General features: G+C 39.7%; 1 protein-coding gene across 3 annotated transcripts in view; it reads right to left on the reverse strand.

Moving 5' to 3' along the window:
• Positions 1-2823: 2823 nt before the first annotated feature.
• MRPS21 (mitochondrial ribosomal protein S21) overlaps positions 2824-20846 on the reverse strand; it is a 28019-nt gene continuing 9996 nt past the window's right edge. For all 3 annotated transcript variants that reach the window (XM_089674214.1, XM_089674215.1, XM_089674216.1), the window contains exon 3: positions 2824-3201. In XM_089674214.1, coding sequence (XP_089530340.1) covers positions 3021-3201 — 181 coding nt within the window. In that variant the 3' untranslated portion in view covers positions 2824-3020. The remainder of the gene's footprint in view (positions 3202-20846) is intronic.

Raw genomic sequence — 20846 nt, forward strand, 5'->3', positions numbered from 1 at the left:
GGTAAAAAAAGGACGTAAATTTCATTTGAGTGCAGCTTTGCATGACCGCACAATTATCCGTTAAATTAACGCAGCGCCGTAACGCAAAAAATGGCCTGGTCAGGAAGGGGGGGTAAATCCTCAGGAGGGCAAGTGGTTAAAGAAGGTTCTGGTTGAAGATGGACACAGGCTTATTTCCACTGTTGACTGGAAAGCGATCTATGGGCAAACACTTTTTAGAGCAACAGCCTCCAGAATGCAATCCTGTTGCCTCCTAATAGTTTTTTTGGGGAGCTGGGTTTTTTTTTCCAGCTCAATAAAGATTTTACTATAAATCAAACATAAAATGTATATCGTGTAAAACATAAAAAGTGATTATGAATAAAGTCCACTCTAAAATTTGGTTTTAGAAAGCACTGCAGCACTAGGTTCACACCTATGCAGGTTGCATTTGAGCCGTTTCTGCATTGCGTTTTTTTACTTGTTTATTTTTTTAAATTTTCTTGTTGCTATGCAGATTTAAAGTACAAAGCGCATCAAAAATGCACTACCATGTTTCCCCAAAAATAAGACATACCCATAAAATAAGCCGTAGCAGGAATTCTAAGCATTTGCGCAATATAAGTCATACCCCCAATATAAGACATAGTGATGGACGGGCAAGCCCTTCTCATTTCCCCCATTGTGACAGCTGCTATCTCGGAGGTGAACAGAAAGGTTACGGGCAGCCCCATCAACAAGGTCGGCTCCCAGTCATTCTGTGCGTGCTGCAAGCTGATTCATAGAGGGAGACAGTGAAGAGGTAGAAAGTGAAAGTCTCCTCAGTGAAGTGAGGCGCAAGGACGCTCTGCTTTAGGTACCGTATTGTGTGCCCTCAGGGGGAAGAAGTAAAGCTGTGCCTGTTGTTTTACTCAGCACTGTGGGTCTCTCTCCCCCAGCAACAGTCTGTGGGTCTCTCTCATCCCCCACAAGCACCAGTAAAGCTGCTGCTCCCCACACTTACCATACTTAATAAAAATAAGACATCCCCTGAAAATAAGCCATAGTGTGTCTTCTTGAGGAAAAATAAATATAAGACAGTGTCTTATTTTCAGGGAAACACGGTACATGCTTTTCTGCAGCGTTTCCATTGAAGTCTATAGAACCAAAAATGCAACTTTTTACGTAAAAAAAAGTCCCTGACCCTTTCCAAAAAACGCATTGGGTGAAATTGAGATTTGAACATGTCCCATAGGAAATCATGTTAAATGGACTGTACTGCGTTTCTGTAAAACGCTGCCGAAAATGCTTAGGTGTAAATCTAGGGTAAGGAAGTTAAGGGCAAAAAGCAGGGTGTGTTTTGACCACTTCAGCCTCTGCGATGTACCCGTACATCGCCAGGTTAAAGTGGTTATACTGGGATGATGATGCCTGCAGCTAGAGGCATCATCCCGTATCTTTTTTTTTTTTTTTCCTGCCAGAGATGCACTTTTTTATAAAAGCGATCTTAGCAGCTAATCAGTCACTGGATCGCTTTTACAATATACAGGGCCCCCCCACTTCTGGAGCTTTTCTGGGCTCCCTGGTCTGCTGAGGAGCTCGGGACTGAAGTCAAGTGGTTCCATCGGCCTACCATGGAGATGATCAAGAACGTCCCTGATCATTTCTACGGTATGATAAACCAGAAGAAACTAGTGTTTTGGTACTCCTAGTTTTGTCAAGATGAAAAAAAGCAATTACTGGCTTGTAGCAGCATCTGATCAAACTGATCTTGGGAACTCTAAACCGGTAACCTGTAAAGGCTTTTAAAGCGTTGCATATGGAGACTTTACATACCGTAGTTTGTCGCCATTCCACGAGTTTGTGCAATTTTAAAGCGTGACATGTTGGATATCTATTTAGTCGGTGTAACATCATCTTTTATATTTTACCAAGCAATTGATATTATATAGTGTTTTTTTGTGCGTTAAAATTCATTAAAGTGTTTTTGTTTTCAAACTAATTGCAATTGGAAAAAAATAATTTTTCATTTTACTGAAAATTTTCTATAAGGATACTTTTGATTTATAGTATTGTTTTTAGAGGTGTTTTGTGCACATTTTCACAAAGCTGTGTTTAATTTTCTAAGGATGATAGCACAAAATTATATATTAATAAGTCAACAGGGTTTTTGCATCGAAACATCGTACTGCAAATGTGAGCCAAGTGTTTGGCCCACAGTTGTGAAGCAGACCTATTTCACTTCAATGGGTGGGTTTGACAGGCCTTGCTGTCTTTCAAACTTAGCAAACGGAGTTAAATTGGCCACAGTTGTGATGTAATGTATTACAGCCATCCCATGTGCACAGTTCCTTCTGGCTGCCATGTCCACTTGCTTCTCTCTGCTATATGAAAGGCAAGATGGTGGCATAAAGTCAGGAATACCTGGCTCTATATGGGTAAACTGGCGTAAATGTGTTCACCAAATATACACTGGTTGTGAACAATTTCTGTAAACTATGCATGCATCACTTTTAAGGCAAGCCTTTCCTTTTCCAGTTCTTTCTGGTACAGCAAATGTATCAAAGACTGTAATATACACTCCTGGAAAAATTACATTCTGACTTATTGTATACAGATTCTCCACTAAGCATTAGTACAGATTTTAGAAGAAAAAAATATTTTGCAAGACATGCTTCCAATGGTAAAAACTTTGCGTTACCAGCCCCTCATATCAAATATCTGAATTAGGGCCCCTTCACAGCACTGCATTGTAGTAACACACATTATGTACATTGGTGCATTGTGTTATTTTGATAACAAATCAATGCACCTGTGTTCCTGCCTGCCACCGTGTGCTGTAATGCACTGCATCAGAACAAGATATGCAGGTTAATTTTTTTTTTTTATTATTGTGTTTTGGTATGTTGGCAAACCTATGTAAATGAATCAAGGAATTTTTAATTAACGAAGTACCGAAGCAGAGCAGTGAAACCAGCCTGAAGGTTTTTAAGAAATTGGAAACAAGACAACACAAACTCAGATGAAATACAGTCTTTGGCTGGATATAAATTGAGAAACTCCTAGCACCCTGGCCAAGGGTCCTGCCGAGTCGTGCGGGATAGAAATGCTACTTTACGGCTCATTTCAAAGTTATAGATGCGTTTACAGGTCTCATATTTAATCCTCTTTTTCTGCAAACATGGCTTTTCATAATAGCGTCCCCTTTTGGCTTTATCCACAATCCCATCCACGGTAATGATCCTATACAGAAAAGCAAACAAAAGAATTACTACAGACACTTAAACCTATAAGTCTAAATTTAGTGTGCAATGCACATGGTGTGTGTCGCTTAACTATACATTTTTGCTAGCCATTCCCAGTCTTAAAACTGAACCCCATGCACAAATATTTTAATTTAAACATATTCCTCATTAGCCAATAAGGATATAAATTTACTTTGTGCGTGCCAAATGCCTTTACAAACCCAGTTATTACCTTTTAGCAGTGGCATTATCAATGTGTGGTACATAACCTGTGCAGAGGACACAACTGTGAGAGGGACCTTCAGACCCCACCACTACTGGCTGTCTGCAGAAAACTACAGGAGGGGTGGAACCAAGGGCAGACTGACCATTTGGAAAATCAGGCACTGCCGGGGGTCAGTAGGGGGCTTCATGAGATGCCCCTGGTACCTTTTTCATAGGCTTTTTTGAGTTTGGGTAAGGACACGGGCCCCATGAACCCCTATTGCCCGGGGGCCCCATGAGTTGTCAGGAACGCTGTGTTACCTGCAGAGATCTGTGAAGGTCTCAGAGAGTTATCATTACCTGCATAAACTGTCCAATATGTTTTTGAATCCTCCCAAGATTTGAATTTAAATGCCTGTCTTTACTACTATTCTTAGTCTGCCCTGCTGATCTGCTTCACTTGAATCACCTCTGTGCTGCTTGTGTTGTCTCCCTATGGCTGCATATATGAAACTGCTTACTTTGTTTCACTAACTACATATGTGTACCTTACATGCTAGACTGGATTGTTAATAAATAGTGGCAAGAACAAGAATGTGAACCCCTTGGAATGAACTGGTTTCCCATAAAATGTAATCTGATCCTCATATAAAGCTGGCCATACATAAACTAAAATCAAGCCAGTTCAGTATGGGCTAGCTGGTTTTACAAAAGTTGACTGACATGTGTAAAATCAGCCTGTTGGGTTTTTCGCATACGATCAGTGCCACCAGCACTAATCATTGTATTCTGCTGGCGGGGAAGGCTCCCCACTAATAGCTCAGTGGGATGGATTCCTCATCCACATCAGATATGTGTTTGGAAGAATTGGCTTTTTCTTTTAATTCAATCTGCTGTTTGAATGCAAAAAGTTAATCAAGTATGGCCTGCCTAAATCACAACAACAGACACACACAATCCCTGGGATTCATAAAGACTAGTGGAGGCAGATTTTGCAAAAATTGTCTCTCATGCACTCTCAAGTGGTAAAGAATGCACCAAATTCATGTACCTGTCTAGAACTTGTACTTGAATTTGGCTCACGCTGCACCACTTTTAGAATCCAGGTGAGACATGTTTGCAATATCTGTTTTTCTCTCTGTATGCCAGAAGAGAGTTGCTATTGATTAGCTCCACTTTTACATCTGGTGCAGTCAATGTGCCACAATGTAAAAGTGATGCTGTCAGAATCCAAAGTGTAGCAAATGCTTTATGAATGTGGCGCAATACATTAACAAGAGGGATTTATGACAGAAAAGTGTCACAGCAGCTTTAGTTCCCTCTTAAGCTGATGACACCAAAAAAAAATCTAATTTCTTGTGCCTTTATTGAAAACACTCTTTAAATATTCACACTGCTGGAAAAAGTAAGTGAACCCATAGAATAATTACTTCAACAAACGCTGTCAGTAGTTTGCACACCTGGAGTGCAATTAGTTTTAAGGTGTGGTTTAGTGCTACCTTGATTGATAAAAAGACACTCCAACATTTTAAGACTGCTGTTCATAAGAAGCATCAGCTAATGTTAATTATGCCCCACAAAAAGGAGATCTCTGAAGATATATGATCAAGAGTGGTTGATCTGAATAAGGCTGGAAAGGGAGACAAAGCAATTTCAAAGTGTTTAGATACCTATCCTTTGACAGACAAATTGTCTATAAATGGACACAGTTTAGTACTGTGGTTAATTATAGCAACAAGCCAAGATGACTCCCAAGCTACAACACAGAATCCTCAATGAGGTAAAGAACCCACAAGTGACCGCGAAAGGCTTAAAGACATTACTGGAACTGGCAAACATCCCTGTTCATGGGTCTACCATATGTAAGTCTTTGAAGAGGCAAGGTGTCTGGCTGCACACAACTGAGGAATCTGCTACTCTCCAAAAAAAAAAAAAAAAAATCTTGCTGCCCACCTGAAGTTTGCCAGAGCACCTTGGCAAATCATAATGCTACTGAAGAAATATTTTGTGGATTGATGAAACAAAAGTTGAATTGTTTGGGAAGAATATTCAGCACTATGTATGGCGCAAAAAAAAGCACAGCATACCAACATTAAAATATCCCAAATGTGAAGTATGGTGGAGGAAACGTCATGATTTGGGCATGCTTTGCTGCCTCAGGGCCTGGACCACTTGCTATCATTGAGGGGAAAATAAATTCCTAGGTTTACCAAAATATCCTACAAGATAATGTCAGGGTAGCTGTCCACCAGCTGTAGCTTAGTAAAAATTGGCTGATGCAGCAAAACAATGACCCATAAAAGTAAGTCCACCACAGACTGTTTTTTAAAAAAAAAAAGCGTGCCTTTTGGAGTGGCCTATTCAGAGTCCAGACCATAACCCTATAGAGATGCTGAGAAATGATCCAGAGCTGCCAAAAAGTGCTTGTTTGAAGTCACTGCTGCCAAAGGTGGTTTGGCCAGCTATTAACACCAAGGGTACACTTACTTTTTCCTCCAGCAATGTGAATGTTTAATGGGTGTTTTCAATAAATTAAGAAATTAGAAATTGTTTATGTGCTATCAGCTTAAGCACATTGTGTTTGCCATAAAATGAGATCTGATCCTCATCTAAGACACATTAGACAAACTACTGCAGAAACCCAGTTAAGTTTAGTTCATTTTCAGGTGTGTAATGCCTTACTGTGTGTTGTATTAGCAGGCTATATATGTAAACCGCCATTAAGGACACTTAGCTACTATATGGCAATCACTAACCATAAGGGGCCTCAAAGTTTTACAATGGATTGTTTCTTTTAACTCGGTCAAATATACTAAAAGGAAACTTTCCCTTTTAGCTGGGCGGAAAGTGACAGCTGAATCTCTGAGCTATAGTGAAGAAAGAAAGAAAGAAAAAAAAACAAAACGGTAAATACATTTAAAAACCGGCACCATAATAAATAAAAATAACAGCGTAGGGTCCCCCCTCCCATCCATACCCAGCCCGACGTGTCTGGTATGGATTTTGAGGGGGATACCCACGTCAAAATAAAATAAAAAAATGGCATGGGGGCCCCACCTAAAATCCATACCAGACCCTTATCCGAGCATGCAGCCTGGAAGGTCAGGAAAGGGCATACCGAGCAAACCAGGCCACATGCCCTCAACATGGTATGAGTATGGGGTACATGGTACCACATGTGATGTCCCCAGGTGGCCCCGCTCCTTACATATTTAAGAACTATCAAACCACCGGAGCAGGCAGAGGGCAGGAGCCACCGTCGGAAGCAGAGCCTTTTTTTTTGTTAATTCTTTTTTCGGGCCAGTGGCAGCGACGGTCATTGTGATTGACATTGGATCTGCGGGGGACATTCTTTTCTTTTAATAAAGGACATGGGGGGGCGGTGGGATCTAGGGGCTCCCTTGTTAAAGGAGCGTCGAGATTTTGAAAAGCCCCCTGCCCACAGACCCCCACAACCACCGGCCAGGGTTGTGGGGAAGAGGCCCTTGTCCCCATGGGGACAAGGTGCTTTGGGGATGAGGGGGGTGGGAATCCTTTTACATTCAGGGGGGCAATTCTTGCTGACAGCTGAAACATTAACACATTGTTGTCACTACTAAAATACCGCATGACTTGATAAAATAACCCATGCTGTATTTTAGTAGCGTTTACTTATTTCTGACCTCCGAAACGGCTTAATTGGTTTTCAATGCATTCCTACTGTATGGGAAACGGTGTTTTGGTTTACGAATGTTTTGCTATATGAAAAGTCCTGCAGAACGAATTAAATTCGTAAACCGAGGTATGCCTGTATTTCATTACTGCCTTGTTCCTTGCAAAGGGATTTCTCCAGATTCTTGGAATTTTTTGATCATGTACTGAAGATGATGATATATTTAAAGTGTTTTGATGCAGTTTTTCACATATTCGTGAACCTCTGCCCGTCTTTACTCGTAAGACACTCTGGATTTGATTTACTAAAACTGCAAGGTGCAAAATCTGGTGCAGCTCTGCATAGAAACCAATCAGCTTCCAGGTTTTTTTTGTCAATGCTTAACTGGACAACTGAAGTAACACCCTGGTCACATCGGGTGCGACTTGGCATGCGATTTACATGTCATGCGACTTGCAAATCGTATGCCAAGTTGCACCCTATTGTCCACTATTAGAGCACCAAGTCGGAACCGCACCGATTTCTAAAGTAGTGAATGCACAAATTTTGGTGCGATTTGCATAGACATCTGTGTCAGATGTCTTGCAAATCAGCAAGTCACCTGACTGAAATCGTGCAACTTCACTGTAAGCTGCACGATTTCAAAATCGGCTTTGATGTAACCGGGGTGTTAGAAGCAGATTAGCTACCATGCACAGCTGCACCAGATTTTGCACTCTCCTGATTTAGTAAATCAACTCCTCTGACTCTCTAAGATGCTTTTTTTTATACCCAGTCATGTTATTGACTTGTTGCCAATTAACCTAATACATTGCAAACTGTTCTTCCAACTCTTCCTTGTTAGTACCACTTGCTTTGTTAGCTTTTTGTTGCCCTGTCCCAACTTTTTTGAGACGCATTGCTGCCATCAATTTTAAAATTACCTTTTTTCTTAAAATGGCAAATTTTCTCAGTTTAAACGTTTGATGCTTTATATTTTCTATTGTGAATAAAATATTGGTTAAGGAGATTTACAAATCATTGCATCATGTTTTTATGGCGATATTACACAGTGTTCCAACTTTTTTGGAATTGGCGTTGTAAGGCTGCTTTCACACTAATCTGTTTTCTTCGGCTTTTACATTAAAAAATATGGAAGAAAAACATGACCATGTACTCTTCACACTGATCCTGTCCTTTTTTTTCAGGTTTGGTGCAGTAAAAAACACAAAGAAATGCACCTCAACATCGAAGCCAGTGTAAAAGTGTGGCAAAAATGCAACAAAAACACACTCGAGTTACGGTTTTTGAGCCGCATGTCCTGTAAAAAACGCACTGCATATGCGTTTTTGCTACAGCAGTGTGAAACTAGCTTAATAGTGAATTTGACTAATTGTAACTGGGTCTTATTTAAAATTGCAAAAAAAGTTAATACACTCCTGCGCCACAGAATAATCTCCAACCCAGGTTTGAAATGCTGCTGTGCACCAGTGTGAAACACCAAAATCAAAGACAAAAATATAAAACAGCGCAAAACAATACCTAAACCAAATAAATATAGAGTAGATATATATTATAGTGTCCAAAAAAAAAAAAAAAAAAAAAAAATTATATATATATATATATATACAGTCATGGCCGAAATTGTTGGCACCCTTGATATTTCTCCAGGAAATCATGTATTTCTCACGAAACGTATTGCATTAACACATGTTTTGCTATACACATGTTTATTCCCTTTGTGTGTATTGGGACAAAACAAAAAAAGGGAGGAAAGAAAGCAAATTCGACATAATGTCACACAAACCTCCAAAAATGGGCTGGACAAAAGTATTGGCACCCTTTCACAACTGCGGATAAATAAGAATGTTACAAGCATGTGATGCTCCTGTAAACTCACCTGGGGCAAGTAACAGGTGTGGGCAATATAGAAATCACACCTGAAAGCAGATAAAAAGGAGAGACGTTCACTTAACCTTTGCATTGTGTGTCTGTCTGTGCCACACTAAGCATGGACAACAGAAAGAGGAGACGAGAACTGTCTGAGGACCTGAGAACCAAAATTGTGGCAAAATATCAACAATCTCAAGGTTACAAGTCCATCTCCAGAGAACTAGATTTGCCTTTGTCCACAGTGCGCAACATTATCAAGAAGTTTGCAACCCATGGCACTGTAGCTAATCTCCCTGGTCGTGGACGGATGAGGAAAATTGATGAAAGATTGCAACGCAGAATAGTCCGGATGGTGGATAAGCAGCCCCAAACATGTTCCAAAGACATTCAAGCTGTCCTGCAGGCTCAGGGAGCATCAGTGTCAGCACGAACTATCCGTCGACATTTAAATGAAATGAAACGCTATGGCAGGAGACCCAGGAGGACCCCACTGCTGACACAGAGACATAAAAAAGCAAGACTACAGTTTGCCAAAATGTACTTGAGTAAGCCAAAAGCCTTCTGGGAAAACGTCTTGTGGACAGATGAGACCAAGATAGAGCTTTTCGGTAAAGCACATCATTCTACTGTTTACCGAAAACGGAATGAGGCCTACAAAGAACAAAACACAGTACCTACGGTAAAATATGGTGGAGGTTCAATGATGTTTTGGGGTTGTTTTGCTGCCTCTGGCACTGGGTGCCTTGACTGTGTGCAAGGCATCATGAAATCTGAGGATTACCAAAGGATTTTGGGTCGCACTGTAGGGCCCAGTGTCAGAAAGCTGGGTTTGCGTCCAAGATCCTGGGTCTTCCAGCAGGACAATGACCCCAAACATACGTCAAAAAGCACTCAGAAATGGATGGCAAAGAAGCGCTGGAGAGTTCTGAAGTGGCCAGCAATGAGCCCAGATCTAAATCCCATTGAACACCTGTGGAGAGATCTTAAAATTGCTGTTGGGAAAAGGTGTCCTTCCAATAAGAGAGACCTGGAGCTGTTTGCAAAGGAAGAGTGGTCCAAAATTCCGGGTGAGAGGTGTCAGAAGCTTATTGATGGTTATAGGAAGCGACTGATTTCAGTTATGTTTTCCAAAGGGTGTGCAACCAAATATTAAGTTAAGGGTGCCAATACTTTTGTCCAGCCCATTTTTGGGGTTTTGTGTGACATTATGTCATATTTGCTTTTCTGCCTCTGTTTTATATTTGTTCCAATACATACAAAGGGAATAAACATGTGTATAGCAAAACATGTGTTAATGCAATACCTTTTTTGTGTGAAATACTTGATTTTCAGGAAAAATATCAAGGGTGCCAACAATTTCGGCCATGACTGTATATATATATATATATATATATATATATATATATATATATATATATATATATATATATATATACACACACACACATATACACACACATACAGTGGGGATCGAAAGTTTGGGCACCCCAGCTAAATATTTGTATTAATGTGCATAAAGAAGCCAAGGAAAGATGGAAAAATCTCCAAAAGGCATCAAATTACAGATTAGACATTCTTATAATATGTCAACAAAAGTTAGATTTTATTTCCATCATTTACACTTTCAAAATAACAGAAAACAAAAAAATGGCGTCTGCAAAAGTTTGGGCACCCTGCAGAGTTAATATCTTGTACTGCCCCCTTTGCCAAGTATCACAGCTTGTAAACGCTTTTTGTAGCCAGCCAAGAGTCTTTCAATTCTTGTTTGAGGTATCTTTGCCCATTCTTCCTTACAAAAGTTCTTTGAGATTTCTGGGCTGTCTGTCACGCACTGCTCTTTTAAGGTCTATCCATAGATTTTCAATTATGTTGAGGTCAGGAGATTGTGAAGGCCATGGCAAAACCTTCAGTTTACACCTCTTGATGTAATCCCCCATGGATTTTGAGGTGTGTTTAGGACCAATATCCATTTGTAGAAGCCATCCTCTCTTTAACTTCAGCTTTTTCACAGATGGCATCAAGTTACCATCCAAAATTTGCTGAAACTTTATTGAATCCATTTTTCCTTCTACTCGTGAGATGTTCCCTGTGCCACTGGCTGCAACACAACCCCAAAGCATGATTGATCCAACCCCATGCTTAACAGTTGGACAGAGGTTCTTTTCATTAAATTCTGTGCCCCTTCTTCTCCAAACGTACCTTTGCTCATTCCGGCCAAAAAGTTCAATTTTAACCTCATCGGTCCACAGAACTTGTTTCCAAAATGCATCAGGCTTGTCTGTATGTTCATTTGCAAAGTTCAAACGATGATTTTTGTGGTGAGGACGTAGAAGAGGTTTTCTTCTGATGACTCTTCCATGAAGACCATATTTGTACAAGTATCTCTTTATAGTGGAATAGTGTACCACAACTCCAGTGTCTGCCAGATCTTTCTGGAGGGATCGTGCAGTCAAACGTGGGTTTTGAATTGTTTTTCTCACAATCCTGTGAGCTGTTCTGTCTGATATTTTTCTTGGTCTTCCAGATGTTGCTTTAACTTCCACTGTTCCTGATGATTGCCATTTCTTAATTACATTTCGAACAGAGGATATTGACATCTGAAAACGCTTTGCTATCTTCTTATAGCCTTCTCCAGCTTTGTGAGCGTCAACTATTTTCAGTTTTCTAGACAACTGCTTAGAAGAACCCATGGTGCTGATTGTTGGGGCAAGGTCAGATGAGTCTGGGCATTTAAAACCTTTGAGCTTGACATCACCTGGTCTTCCCAGACGATGATTGAGAACAATCCATGACACTGGCAGGTCTCAGATTTGTAAAGGGGGCAGTGCATGCTATAAATTCTGCAGGGTGCCCAAACTTTTGCAGATGCCATTTTTTTGTTTTCTGTTATTTTGAAAGTGTAAATGATGGAAATAAAATCTAACTTTTGTTGACATATTATAAGACTGTCTAATCTGTAATTTGATGCCTTTTGGAGATTTTTCCATCTTTCCTTGGCTTCTTTATGCACATTAATACAAATTTTTAGCTGGGGTGCCCAAACTTTCGATCCCCACTGTGTATATATATATATATATATATATATATATATATATAATTGTGTCCACAACAACTCAAAAATATGAAATTCAAAATCCTTCCTCCCAGACTCCACAGCGCTTTGACAAATAAATATTCTTCTGTGATATATGCTTCCACCATCCACCAGTGCAAACCGACATAAACCGCACTCACCAGATAATGGTGAATAGTCTTTCAGGGATCCTACACCCCCTCTATAGCCTCCATTCCACCATACCGAGCTATGATGATCCTTCCACTCCCTCCTTGGTCGGGACCTCCAAACCAGCTCCACCGTTGTGCCAAAGAGAAAATATTGCATATAGTGTAATATTGCTAATAACCATAAGGCATGTAAAAACAAATACCAGGCCACTCACATTTTCCAAGATTCATAAAAGCATGTTTATTAGCCTCCACCGGCCAGGTAAGATTACACACCATCCAGAGACAGCTCCAGAAAACTCCCAGCTCCAATTTAGCAGAGGATGACAGTATGTAGGACAGACAGATCCCAAAATGGCCGCTTGGAACGCACCGCTCGGCGTGCGTTCCACTCACCGGAAGTTTTGCAAGACATAGGGACAGCAGACCGGAAGTGCGTCTACGCGTTTCGCCCCTCCCACTGAGCGTTCTCAAGACACACCCCTTCAGTCTCCAGTTTCTTAAGTAGCAACACAAAGACCCACCCCTCCTCTTCCATAGGTCAATCTTTCTTTACAGGTGAAAAACCCCCCCTCTGTCATCCTGTGCTTAACGCCGTGAGATTCCTTCCCATACGTAGTGCCATCCTAGTAATATAACACATCTGTATAGAAATGTTCATATACAATGAGACAAAACCAGCCCCAAAGATTAAAATTTATATATGATCTTAAATAATATCTAATCTACTTAGACCAATAAATAAACACCCCCCATAATCTTTATTAATCTCAAACAAAAATAAATATAAATAAATATAAAAATAAAAAATAAATAAAAATATAATGAAAATAAAAATATAAATAAAAATAAAAATAAACAAAAATGAAAATAAAAATTAAATTTAAAATAAAACTAAAATAATAAAGGCGAGAAATTCTTCTTGCTCTACACTCCAAATAACTACCAATTAGATAGAAAGCAGTTAATGTCAATATCTGTATTCAACCCATTAGGGTTCAAAGGAATTAGATGAGGAATGGTTTTCCTTTTTCAACCATGTGGAAAATTAATGGAATTGATTGTGCAAAGAAGGAAAAGGAAATTAAAAATCTTAGAGGAGAAAATTCATAATTTGAGAGACAAAATGGCACCTTTTAGTGAATCAAATGATTTCAAAGAAAGGGCTAAACAGGTCCAGGAATACATAAAAAAAAGCAGATGAGGATACGCAAAATAAAAAAATCAAAAATATTGTAGAGATATTCAGGATTACAAATCCCAGATTGTCTATAAATGGCAGGAAGATGACAGTAGGGGTATTAGTATTTCCAGGAATTCTTCAATAGAAGGTGGTATCAGTGATCCTTTACAAAAGGTCATCTCCATCCAAAAACAAAGTACAGAACAATGGTTCCCAAAATAAAAAAAATAAATTTACATCCCCTAAAAAGAATTTGAGTGGGAACTATACATCTGGGTACAAAATTCCCACACAAAACAGGTTTGAGCCATTGAATAATTGGGGTATGTCATCTTCACGGGGTTATGGTTATCAAGCAGAGGGAAAGGTTTTCCGAGGGGAGGTTATGGAGGACCTCCGTGGTGGGGAGGAGGTACGAGAGGAGTATTTCACACGAGAGGAAGTGGGGGTTCATATTACCCACCCAGAAGAGGAAGGGGAGGATGGAGACTACCTGTGTTTTACCAAGACCCCTACTGGCGAGAGGTAGAAGAAGGGTATGAAGAGGAAAAAGGAAAAGGTCGATGTAAATCAAGGGATTTTCAATCTTAGTGATTGTGTTTTAAATGATGAAGAAATTAAGGTTTTATCGTTGGGTTTGAAGTTTGCACCTGAAAAAAGCTCAATAAATTGGAAACTTATATAGATTTGCATAGGTTTATCAGAAAATTGAATCTGAAGAAGTATTGGTATAATAAAACCAACAGGAATGTTGGTAAAGAGGCCTCTAATTTGTTGACTGAAGCTAATGGTATTGAAGAAAGTAGTAATAAGATTTATATACATAATTAAGGAATAAGTCTGTATTCAACCCTAAGGTAGGGAATAATTGCTGTGTAGATGCATTTAAAAGAATGGCGGAGCATGATTTAGAGCAGTGGTTCTCAACCTTCCTAATGCCGTGACCCTTTAATACAGTTCCTCATGTTGTGGTGACCCCCAACCATAAAATTATTTACCCAGTAATTATAATTCATGAGTGTCCTTTTACCTCCAATACTGCTGCTTTCAACACAGTAGCTGCTCTTTACACATCGGAAATATGTGTTTTCTGATGGTCTTAGGGGACCCCTGTGAAAGGGTCGTTCAACCCCCAAAGGGGTCGCTACCCACAGGTTGAGAACCACTGATTTAGAGGATCTGTCTATCCCAGGAATGAGGAGGAAAAATGATCTGATAAGAGGACTTCAGAAATTGGAAGAAAATAAGAGTATTGTAATCAGACCAGCGGATAAAGTGGGACGGGTTGTGGTACTAAATAAAAGTGATTATTATGCAGAACTTAATAGACTAGTTTATGATGTTGGCACCTATGAAGCTTTAAAAGGGAATCCCACCAAGAAATATAAAAATATATTAGTGAAACTTATTAAAAAAAGGGGAAAAAGAAGGTTTACTTAATAAAAGGAGGCCAGATATTTGGTACCTAGTCCCCCGGTAGTACCTGTTATATATCAACTACCAAAGATTCATAAGAATTTGGAAAAACCCCCGGGAAGACCCATTATTAATGGGATTGACTCCCTGTTCTCCAGATTAGGGGAATATGTCGATAAGGTTTTGCAGCCCCTACTCCCTGTATTCCCTGCTTATCTAAGGGATAGTGGTGATCTGATTGGTATTCTTAGAGGGATCAAAGAAGAGGGTGATTGTGTTATGGCAAGTGTTGATGTTAACTCGTTGTATACAAATATAAGGCATGTGGATGCGTTAGGGTCAGGTAAATGGGCATTAGATATGGAATCTGGGTTAAAACCTAAACAAAAGAACTTTCTGCTTGAATGTCTTGATCTGGCGATGTCACACAATTATTTCTGGCACTCTAGTAAATTTTATAGACAAGCAACGGGTGTGGCCATGGGAGCAAAATATGCGCCATCGGTGGCCAATTTGTTTATGAGTAGGTGGGAAAGTGAAGCAATTTTTGAGAATATGAATCAGGAATTATTGGTTTATAGGTTCATAGACGACATTGTCATAATATGGAAGGGGACAAAAGAAGGATTAGAGGAATACATCCAGAAAATGGGTTGTAATTCCTATAATATATCATTTACTAATTATATTAGTACGGAAGCTATAGATTTTCTAGATCTAACGATTTACAAACAGGGGAACCAATTTTTCACTAAAACACATTTTAAAAAGGTAGATAGGAATGGTTACATTCTGACTCATAGTTGCCATCATAGAAATTGGTTAAAATCTATTCCCAAAAGCCAGTTTATTAGATTGAAGTGTAATTGTGATGATGAGATTATTTTCCAAAATCAAGCAGATATGTTATTACAAAGATTCAGAGAAAAAGGGTATAGAGAGGATGTTCTAGCTTGCGCAGTTGATCAGGTTAAGAACATAAAAAGAGAAGATCTGCTAATTAAGAAGAAGAGAGAAAATAAGATAGGTGAGCTGGCCTTTATTACAGGCTATTCAAACCAATATAAATTGGTTGAAAGTATTATTAGGAAGCACTGGTCAATTTTGAAAAGGGATGAGGTCCTTGATAATATATTGCCCAAAAGACCCAGGTTTATCTACAGGAAACCACCAACACTTAGAACGAGATTGGTAAAGAATGTTCCTGATGCACCAAAGAAAGTGGTTACCTTCCTTGATAGGGTTGGTTTTTTTCAGTGCAGAAGGTGCATAGCATGTAAAAATATGAAAGGTGAGAATAAGAGAAACTACGACAGTTTTCAATCTTGTTCTAATGGCTCTTCTTATAAAATTAAGAAATTTATATCTTGTGATAGTTCCTATGTTACCTATCTGTTGGAATGTTTGTGTCACCCCCAATACATAGGTAGAACTACTCGAAAACTTTTTGTAAGATTAGGGGAACATATCAGAAACATAAAGAAGGGTTATAAGTATCATAGCCTTTCACAACATTTCAGACTATGCCATAATAGGGATCCAACATGTTTGAAATTCTGTGGGATAGACAGAACTGATGCTCCATGGAAGGGAGGGGATATGGTTAAAAACATCTCACAAAATGAGACCAAATAGATATACCAAATGGGGACTGTGAACCTTAAACGGTTGAATACAGATATTGACATTAACTGCTTTCTATTTAATTGGTAGATATTTGGAGTGTAGAGCAAGAAGAATTTCTCGCCTTTATTATTTTAGTTTTATTTTAAATGTAATTTTTACTTTTTTTATTATTTTTATTTATTATTTTTGTTTATTTGTCACCCATTTTTATTTATATTTCTATTTTCATTATTATATTTTTATATTTATTTTTATTTATATTTATTTTTGTTTGAGATTAATAAAGATTATGGGAGGTGTTTATCGGTCTAAGTAGATTAGATATTATTTAAGATCATATATAAATTTTAATCTTTGGGGCTGGTTTTGTCTCATTGTATATGAACATTTCTATACAGATGTGTTATATTACTAGGATGGCACTACGTATGGGAAGGAATCTCACGGCGTTAAGCACAGGATGACAGAGGGGGGGTTTTTCACCTGTAAAGAAAGATTGACCTATGGAAGAGGAGGGGTGGGTCTTTGTGTTGCTACTTAAGAAACTGGAGACTGAAGGGGTGTGTCTTGAGAACGCCCAGTGGGAGGGGCGAAACGCGTAGACGCACTTCCGGTCTGCTGTCCCTATGTCTTGCAAAACTTCCGGTGAGTGGAACGCACGCCGAGCGGTGCGTTCCAAGCGGCCATTTTGGGATCTGTCTGTCCTACATACTGTCATCCTCTGCTAAATTGGAGCTGGGAGTTTTCTGGAGCTGTCTCTGGATGGTGTGTGATCTTACCTGGCCGGTGGAGGCTAATAAACATGCTCTTATGAATCTTGGAAAATGTGAGTTGCCTGGTATTTGTTTTTACATGCCTTATGGTTATTAGCAATATTACACTATATGCAATATTTTCTCTTTGGCACAACGGTGGAGCTGGTTTGGAGGTCCCGACCAAGGAGGGAGTGGAAGGATCATCATAGCTCGGTATGGTGGAATGGAGGTCTGGAGGCTATAGAGGGGGTGTAGGATCCCTGAAAGACTATTCACCATTATCTGGTGAGTGCGGTTTATGTCGGTTTGCACTGGTGGATGGTGGAAGCATATATCAGAGAAGAATATTTCTTCGTCAAAGCACTGTGGAGTCTGGGAGGAAGGATTTTTAATTTCATATTTTTGAGTTGTTGTGGACACAATTATAAATTATATATATATATATATATATATATATATATATATATATATATATATATTTTTTTTTTTTTTTTTTTTTTGGACACTAATATATATCTACTTTATATTTATTTGGTTTAGGTATTGTTTTGCGCTGTTTTATATTTTTGTCTTATTTAAAATTGATTTGCCTGGAGATAAGTTTAACCACTTGTCTACCAGACACTTTTACCCCCTTCCTTCCCAGGCCCATATTCAGCTTTCAGCACTGTTGCACTTTGAATGACAATTGCAAGGTCATGCAACAATGTACCCATATAAAATTTTTATTGTTTCTTTTCACACAAATAGAGCTTTCTTTTGGTGGTATTTAATCACCACTGGGTGATTTATTTTTTGCTAAACAAAAAAAGACCAAACATTTTGGGGAAAAAAAATCAAATTCTTAATTTCTATTATAAATTTTTAAAAGCAGGTAATTTTTCTCTTTCACGGATGTGCGCTGATCAGACTGCACTGATGGGCACTATTAGGCAGCACTGAAGGGCACTGACTGGCATTGATAGGCAGCACTGATTATCAGTGTGGATGTGACTGCATGAGCAAAGTACCGGCGATAACCGGCAAATGAGTTTACATCATGATCAGATGCGATTGGACACAGCTGAACACGTGGTAAACAGCTGCTGTGATTGGCCATTTACCATGATTTCTGATCAGCGGTGTCCGATCAGCGATCACAGAGAGTGCCTTCCAGTGGGCGTGGTTTTGGGAGGAAGTCAACAGACACCCTCCCAGTACTGGACGACTGCGCTATAGCCATCATTCATCATAGATCGTGGGCAGAATCGTAGCACCCAGGTGTGAATGGAGCCTCACAGAGCAGACCCCGGAGCTTGGTTTGGCTGCTCAGCATGCGTTTGTACTAAGCAACCAAGTTCCTCCGTGTGCAAGTGGTAACCTGAAGGAATAAAGATTTTTTTTCTTTTACTCATTGGGGCTGGCGCCTCATTTACTCGCTCAGCAGATGCACTTCTGCTGAGCATTAATTGAGCCTGACACTCCACTTTCCTGACGAGCTCCCAATCGGTGATTGTCACACTGCAAGGCCTCTCCCCTCCCTTGCTAATCCCCGGGTGTGGTGCTGGAGACAGACAGGGAGGTGAGTAGGAAATAAACAGTGCAATGTTAAAACCTTATTTTGGTTAAAACTTTTTTTTTTTATCAGGACAAGTAGATTATCATGAGGGACAAGTGGATTGGGACCCTGATTTAGCTCCTTGGACAATTAAGTTTTTTTTTAAATTTCCACACCCATGTTCCTTTGGATCCTGATTTTTGCCAGACATTCTGCTTCAGTTATTTTTCCACAGTTTCAACATCTTTATACTTTCATGATGATGGATGTTAAAGCTGAACTCCATGTTTCCTGTCACTTTAAAATGTTTGGGCCAAGCTGGTCTACAGAAACTATTTAAATTACTAAGAGATTTAGCTATATATATATATATATATATATATACACACACACACACACACACACACACACACACACATATATATCCATACACACACAGTGGGGCAAAAAAGTATTTAGTCAGCCACAAATTGTGCAAGTTCTCCCACTTAAAAAGATGAGAGAGGCCTGTAATTGGCATCATAGGTAGACCTCAACTATGAGAGACAAAATGAGAAAAAAAATCCAGACAATCACATTGGCTGATTTGGAAAGAATTTATTTGCAAATTATGGTGGAAAATAAGTATTTGGTCACCTACAAACAAGCAAGATTTCTGGCTCTCACAGACCTGTACCTTCTTCTTTAAGAGGCTCCTCTGTCCTGCACTCATTACCTGTATCAATGGCACCTGTTTGAACTTGTTATCAGTATAAATGACACCTGTCCACAACCTCAAACAGTCACACTCCAAACTCCACTATGGTGAAGATCAAAGAGCTGTCAAAGGACACCAGAAACAAAATTGTAGACCTGCACCAGGCTGGGAAGACTGAATCTGCAATAGGCAAGCAGCTTGGTGTGAACAAATCAACTGTGGGAACAATAATTAGAAAATGGAAGACATACAAGACCACGGATAATCTCCCTCGATCTGGGGCTCCACGCAAGATCTCACCCCGTGGGGTCAAAATGATCACAAGAACGGTGAGCAAAAATCCCAGGACCACATGGGGGGACCTAGTGAATGACCTGCAGAGAGCTGGGACCAACGTAACAAAGGCTACCATCAGTAACACACTACGCCGCCAGGGACTCAGATCCTGCAGTGCCAGACGTGTCCCCCTGCTTAAGCCAGTACATGTCCGGGCCCATCTGAAGTTTGCTAGAGAGCATTTGGATGATCCAGAAGAGGATTGGGAGAATGTCATATGGTCAGATGAAACCAAAATAGAACTGTTTGGTAGAAACACAACTCGTCGTGTTTGGAGGAGAGAGAATGCTGAGTTGCATCCAAAGAACACCATACCTACTGTAAAGCATGGGGGTGGCAACATCATGCTTTGGGGCTGTTTCTCCGCAAAGGGACCAGGACGACTGATCCATGTACAGGACAGAATGAATGGGGCCATGTATCGTGAGATTTTGAGTGCAAACCTCCTTCCATCAGCAAGGCATTGAAGATGAAACGTGGCTGGGTCTTTCAACATGACAATGATCCCAAACATACCGCCCGGGCAATGAAGGAGTGGCATCGTAAGAAGCATTTCAAGGTCCTGGAGTGGCCTAGCCAGTCTCCAGATCTCAACCCCATAGAAAACCTTTGGAGGGAGTTGAAAGTCCGTGTTGTCCAGCGACAGCCCCAAAATATCACTGCTCTAGAGGAGATCTGCATGTAGGAATGGGCCAACATTCCAGCAACAGTGTGTGCCAACCTTGTGAAGACTTACAGGAAACGTTTGACCTCTGTCATTTCCAACAAAGGATATATAACAAAGTATTGAGATGAACTTTTGCTATTGACCAAATACTTATTTTCCACCATAATTTGCAAATAAATTCTTTCCAAATCAGCCAATGTGATTGTCTGGATTTTTTTTTCTCATTTTGTCTCTCATAGTTGAGGTCTACCTACAGTTGCAAGAAAAAGTATGTGAACCCCTTGGGATTACGTGGAGTTTTGCATGAATTGGGCATAAAATGTGCTCTGAACGTCATCTAAGTCACAACTATAGAAGAACACAGTCTGCTGAACATAATACTACACAAACATTAGATGTTGCCATGGTTTAATTGCACATAACATGTAAACATTCACAGAGCAGGGAGGAAAAAGTATGTGAGGCCCTAGCTT

The sequence above is a fragment of the Staurois parvus genome, unplaced genomic scaffold (assembly GCF_062004578.1).
Source record: "Staurois parvus isolate SC_StPar_1 unplaced genomic scaffold, SC_StPar_1.0 ptg000149l, whole genome shotgun sequence".
NCBI lineage: Eukaryota > Metazoa > Chordata > Amphibia > Anura > Ranidae > Staurois > Staurois parvus.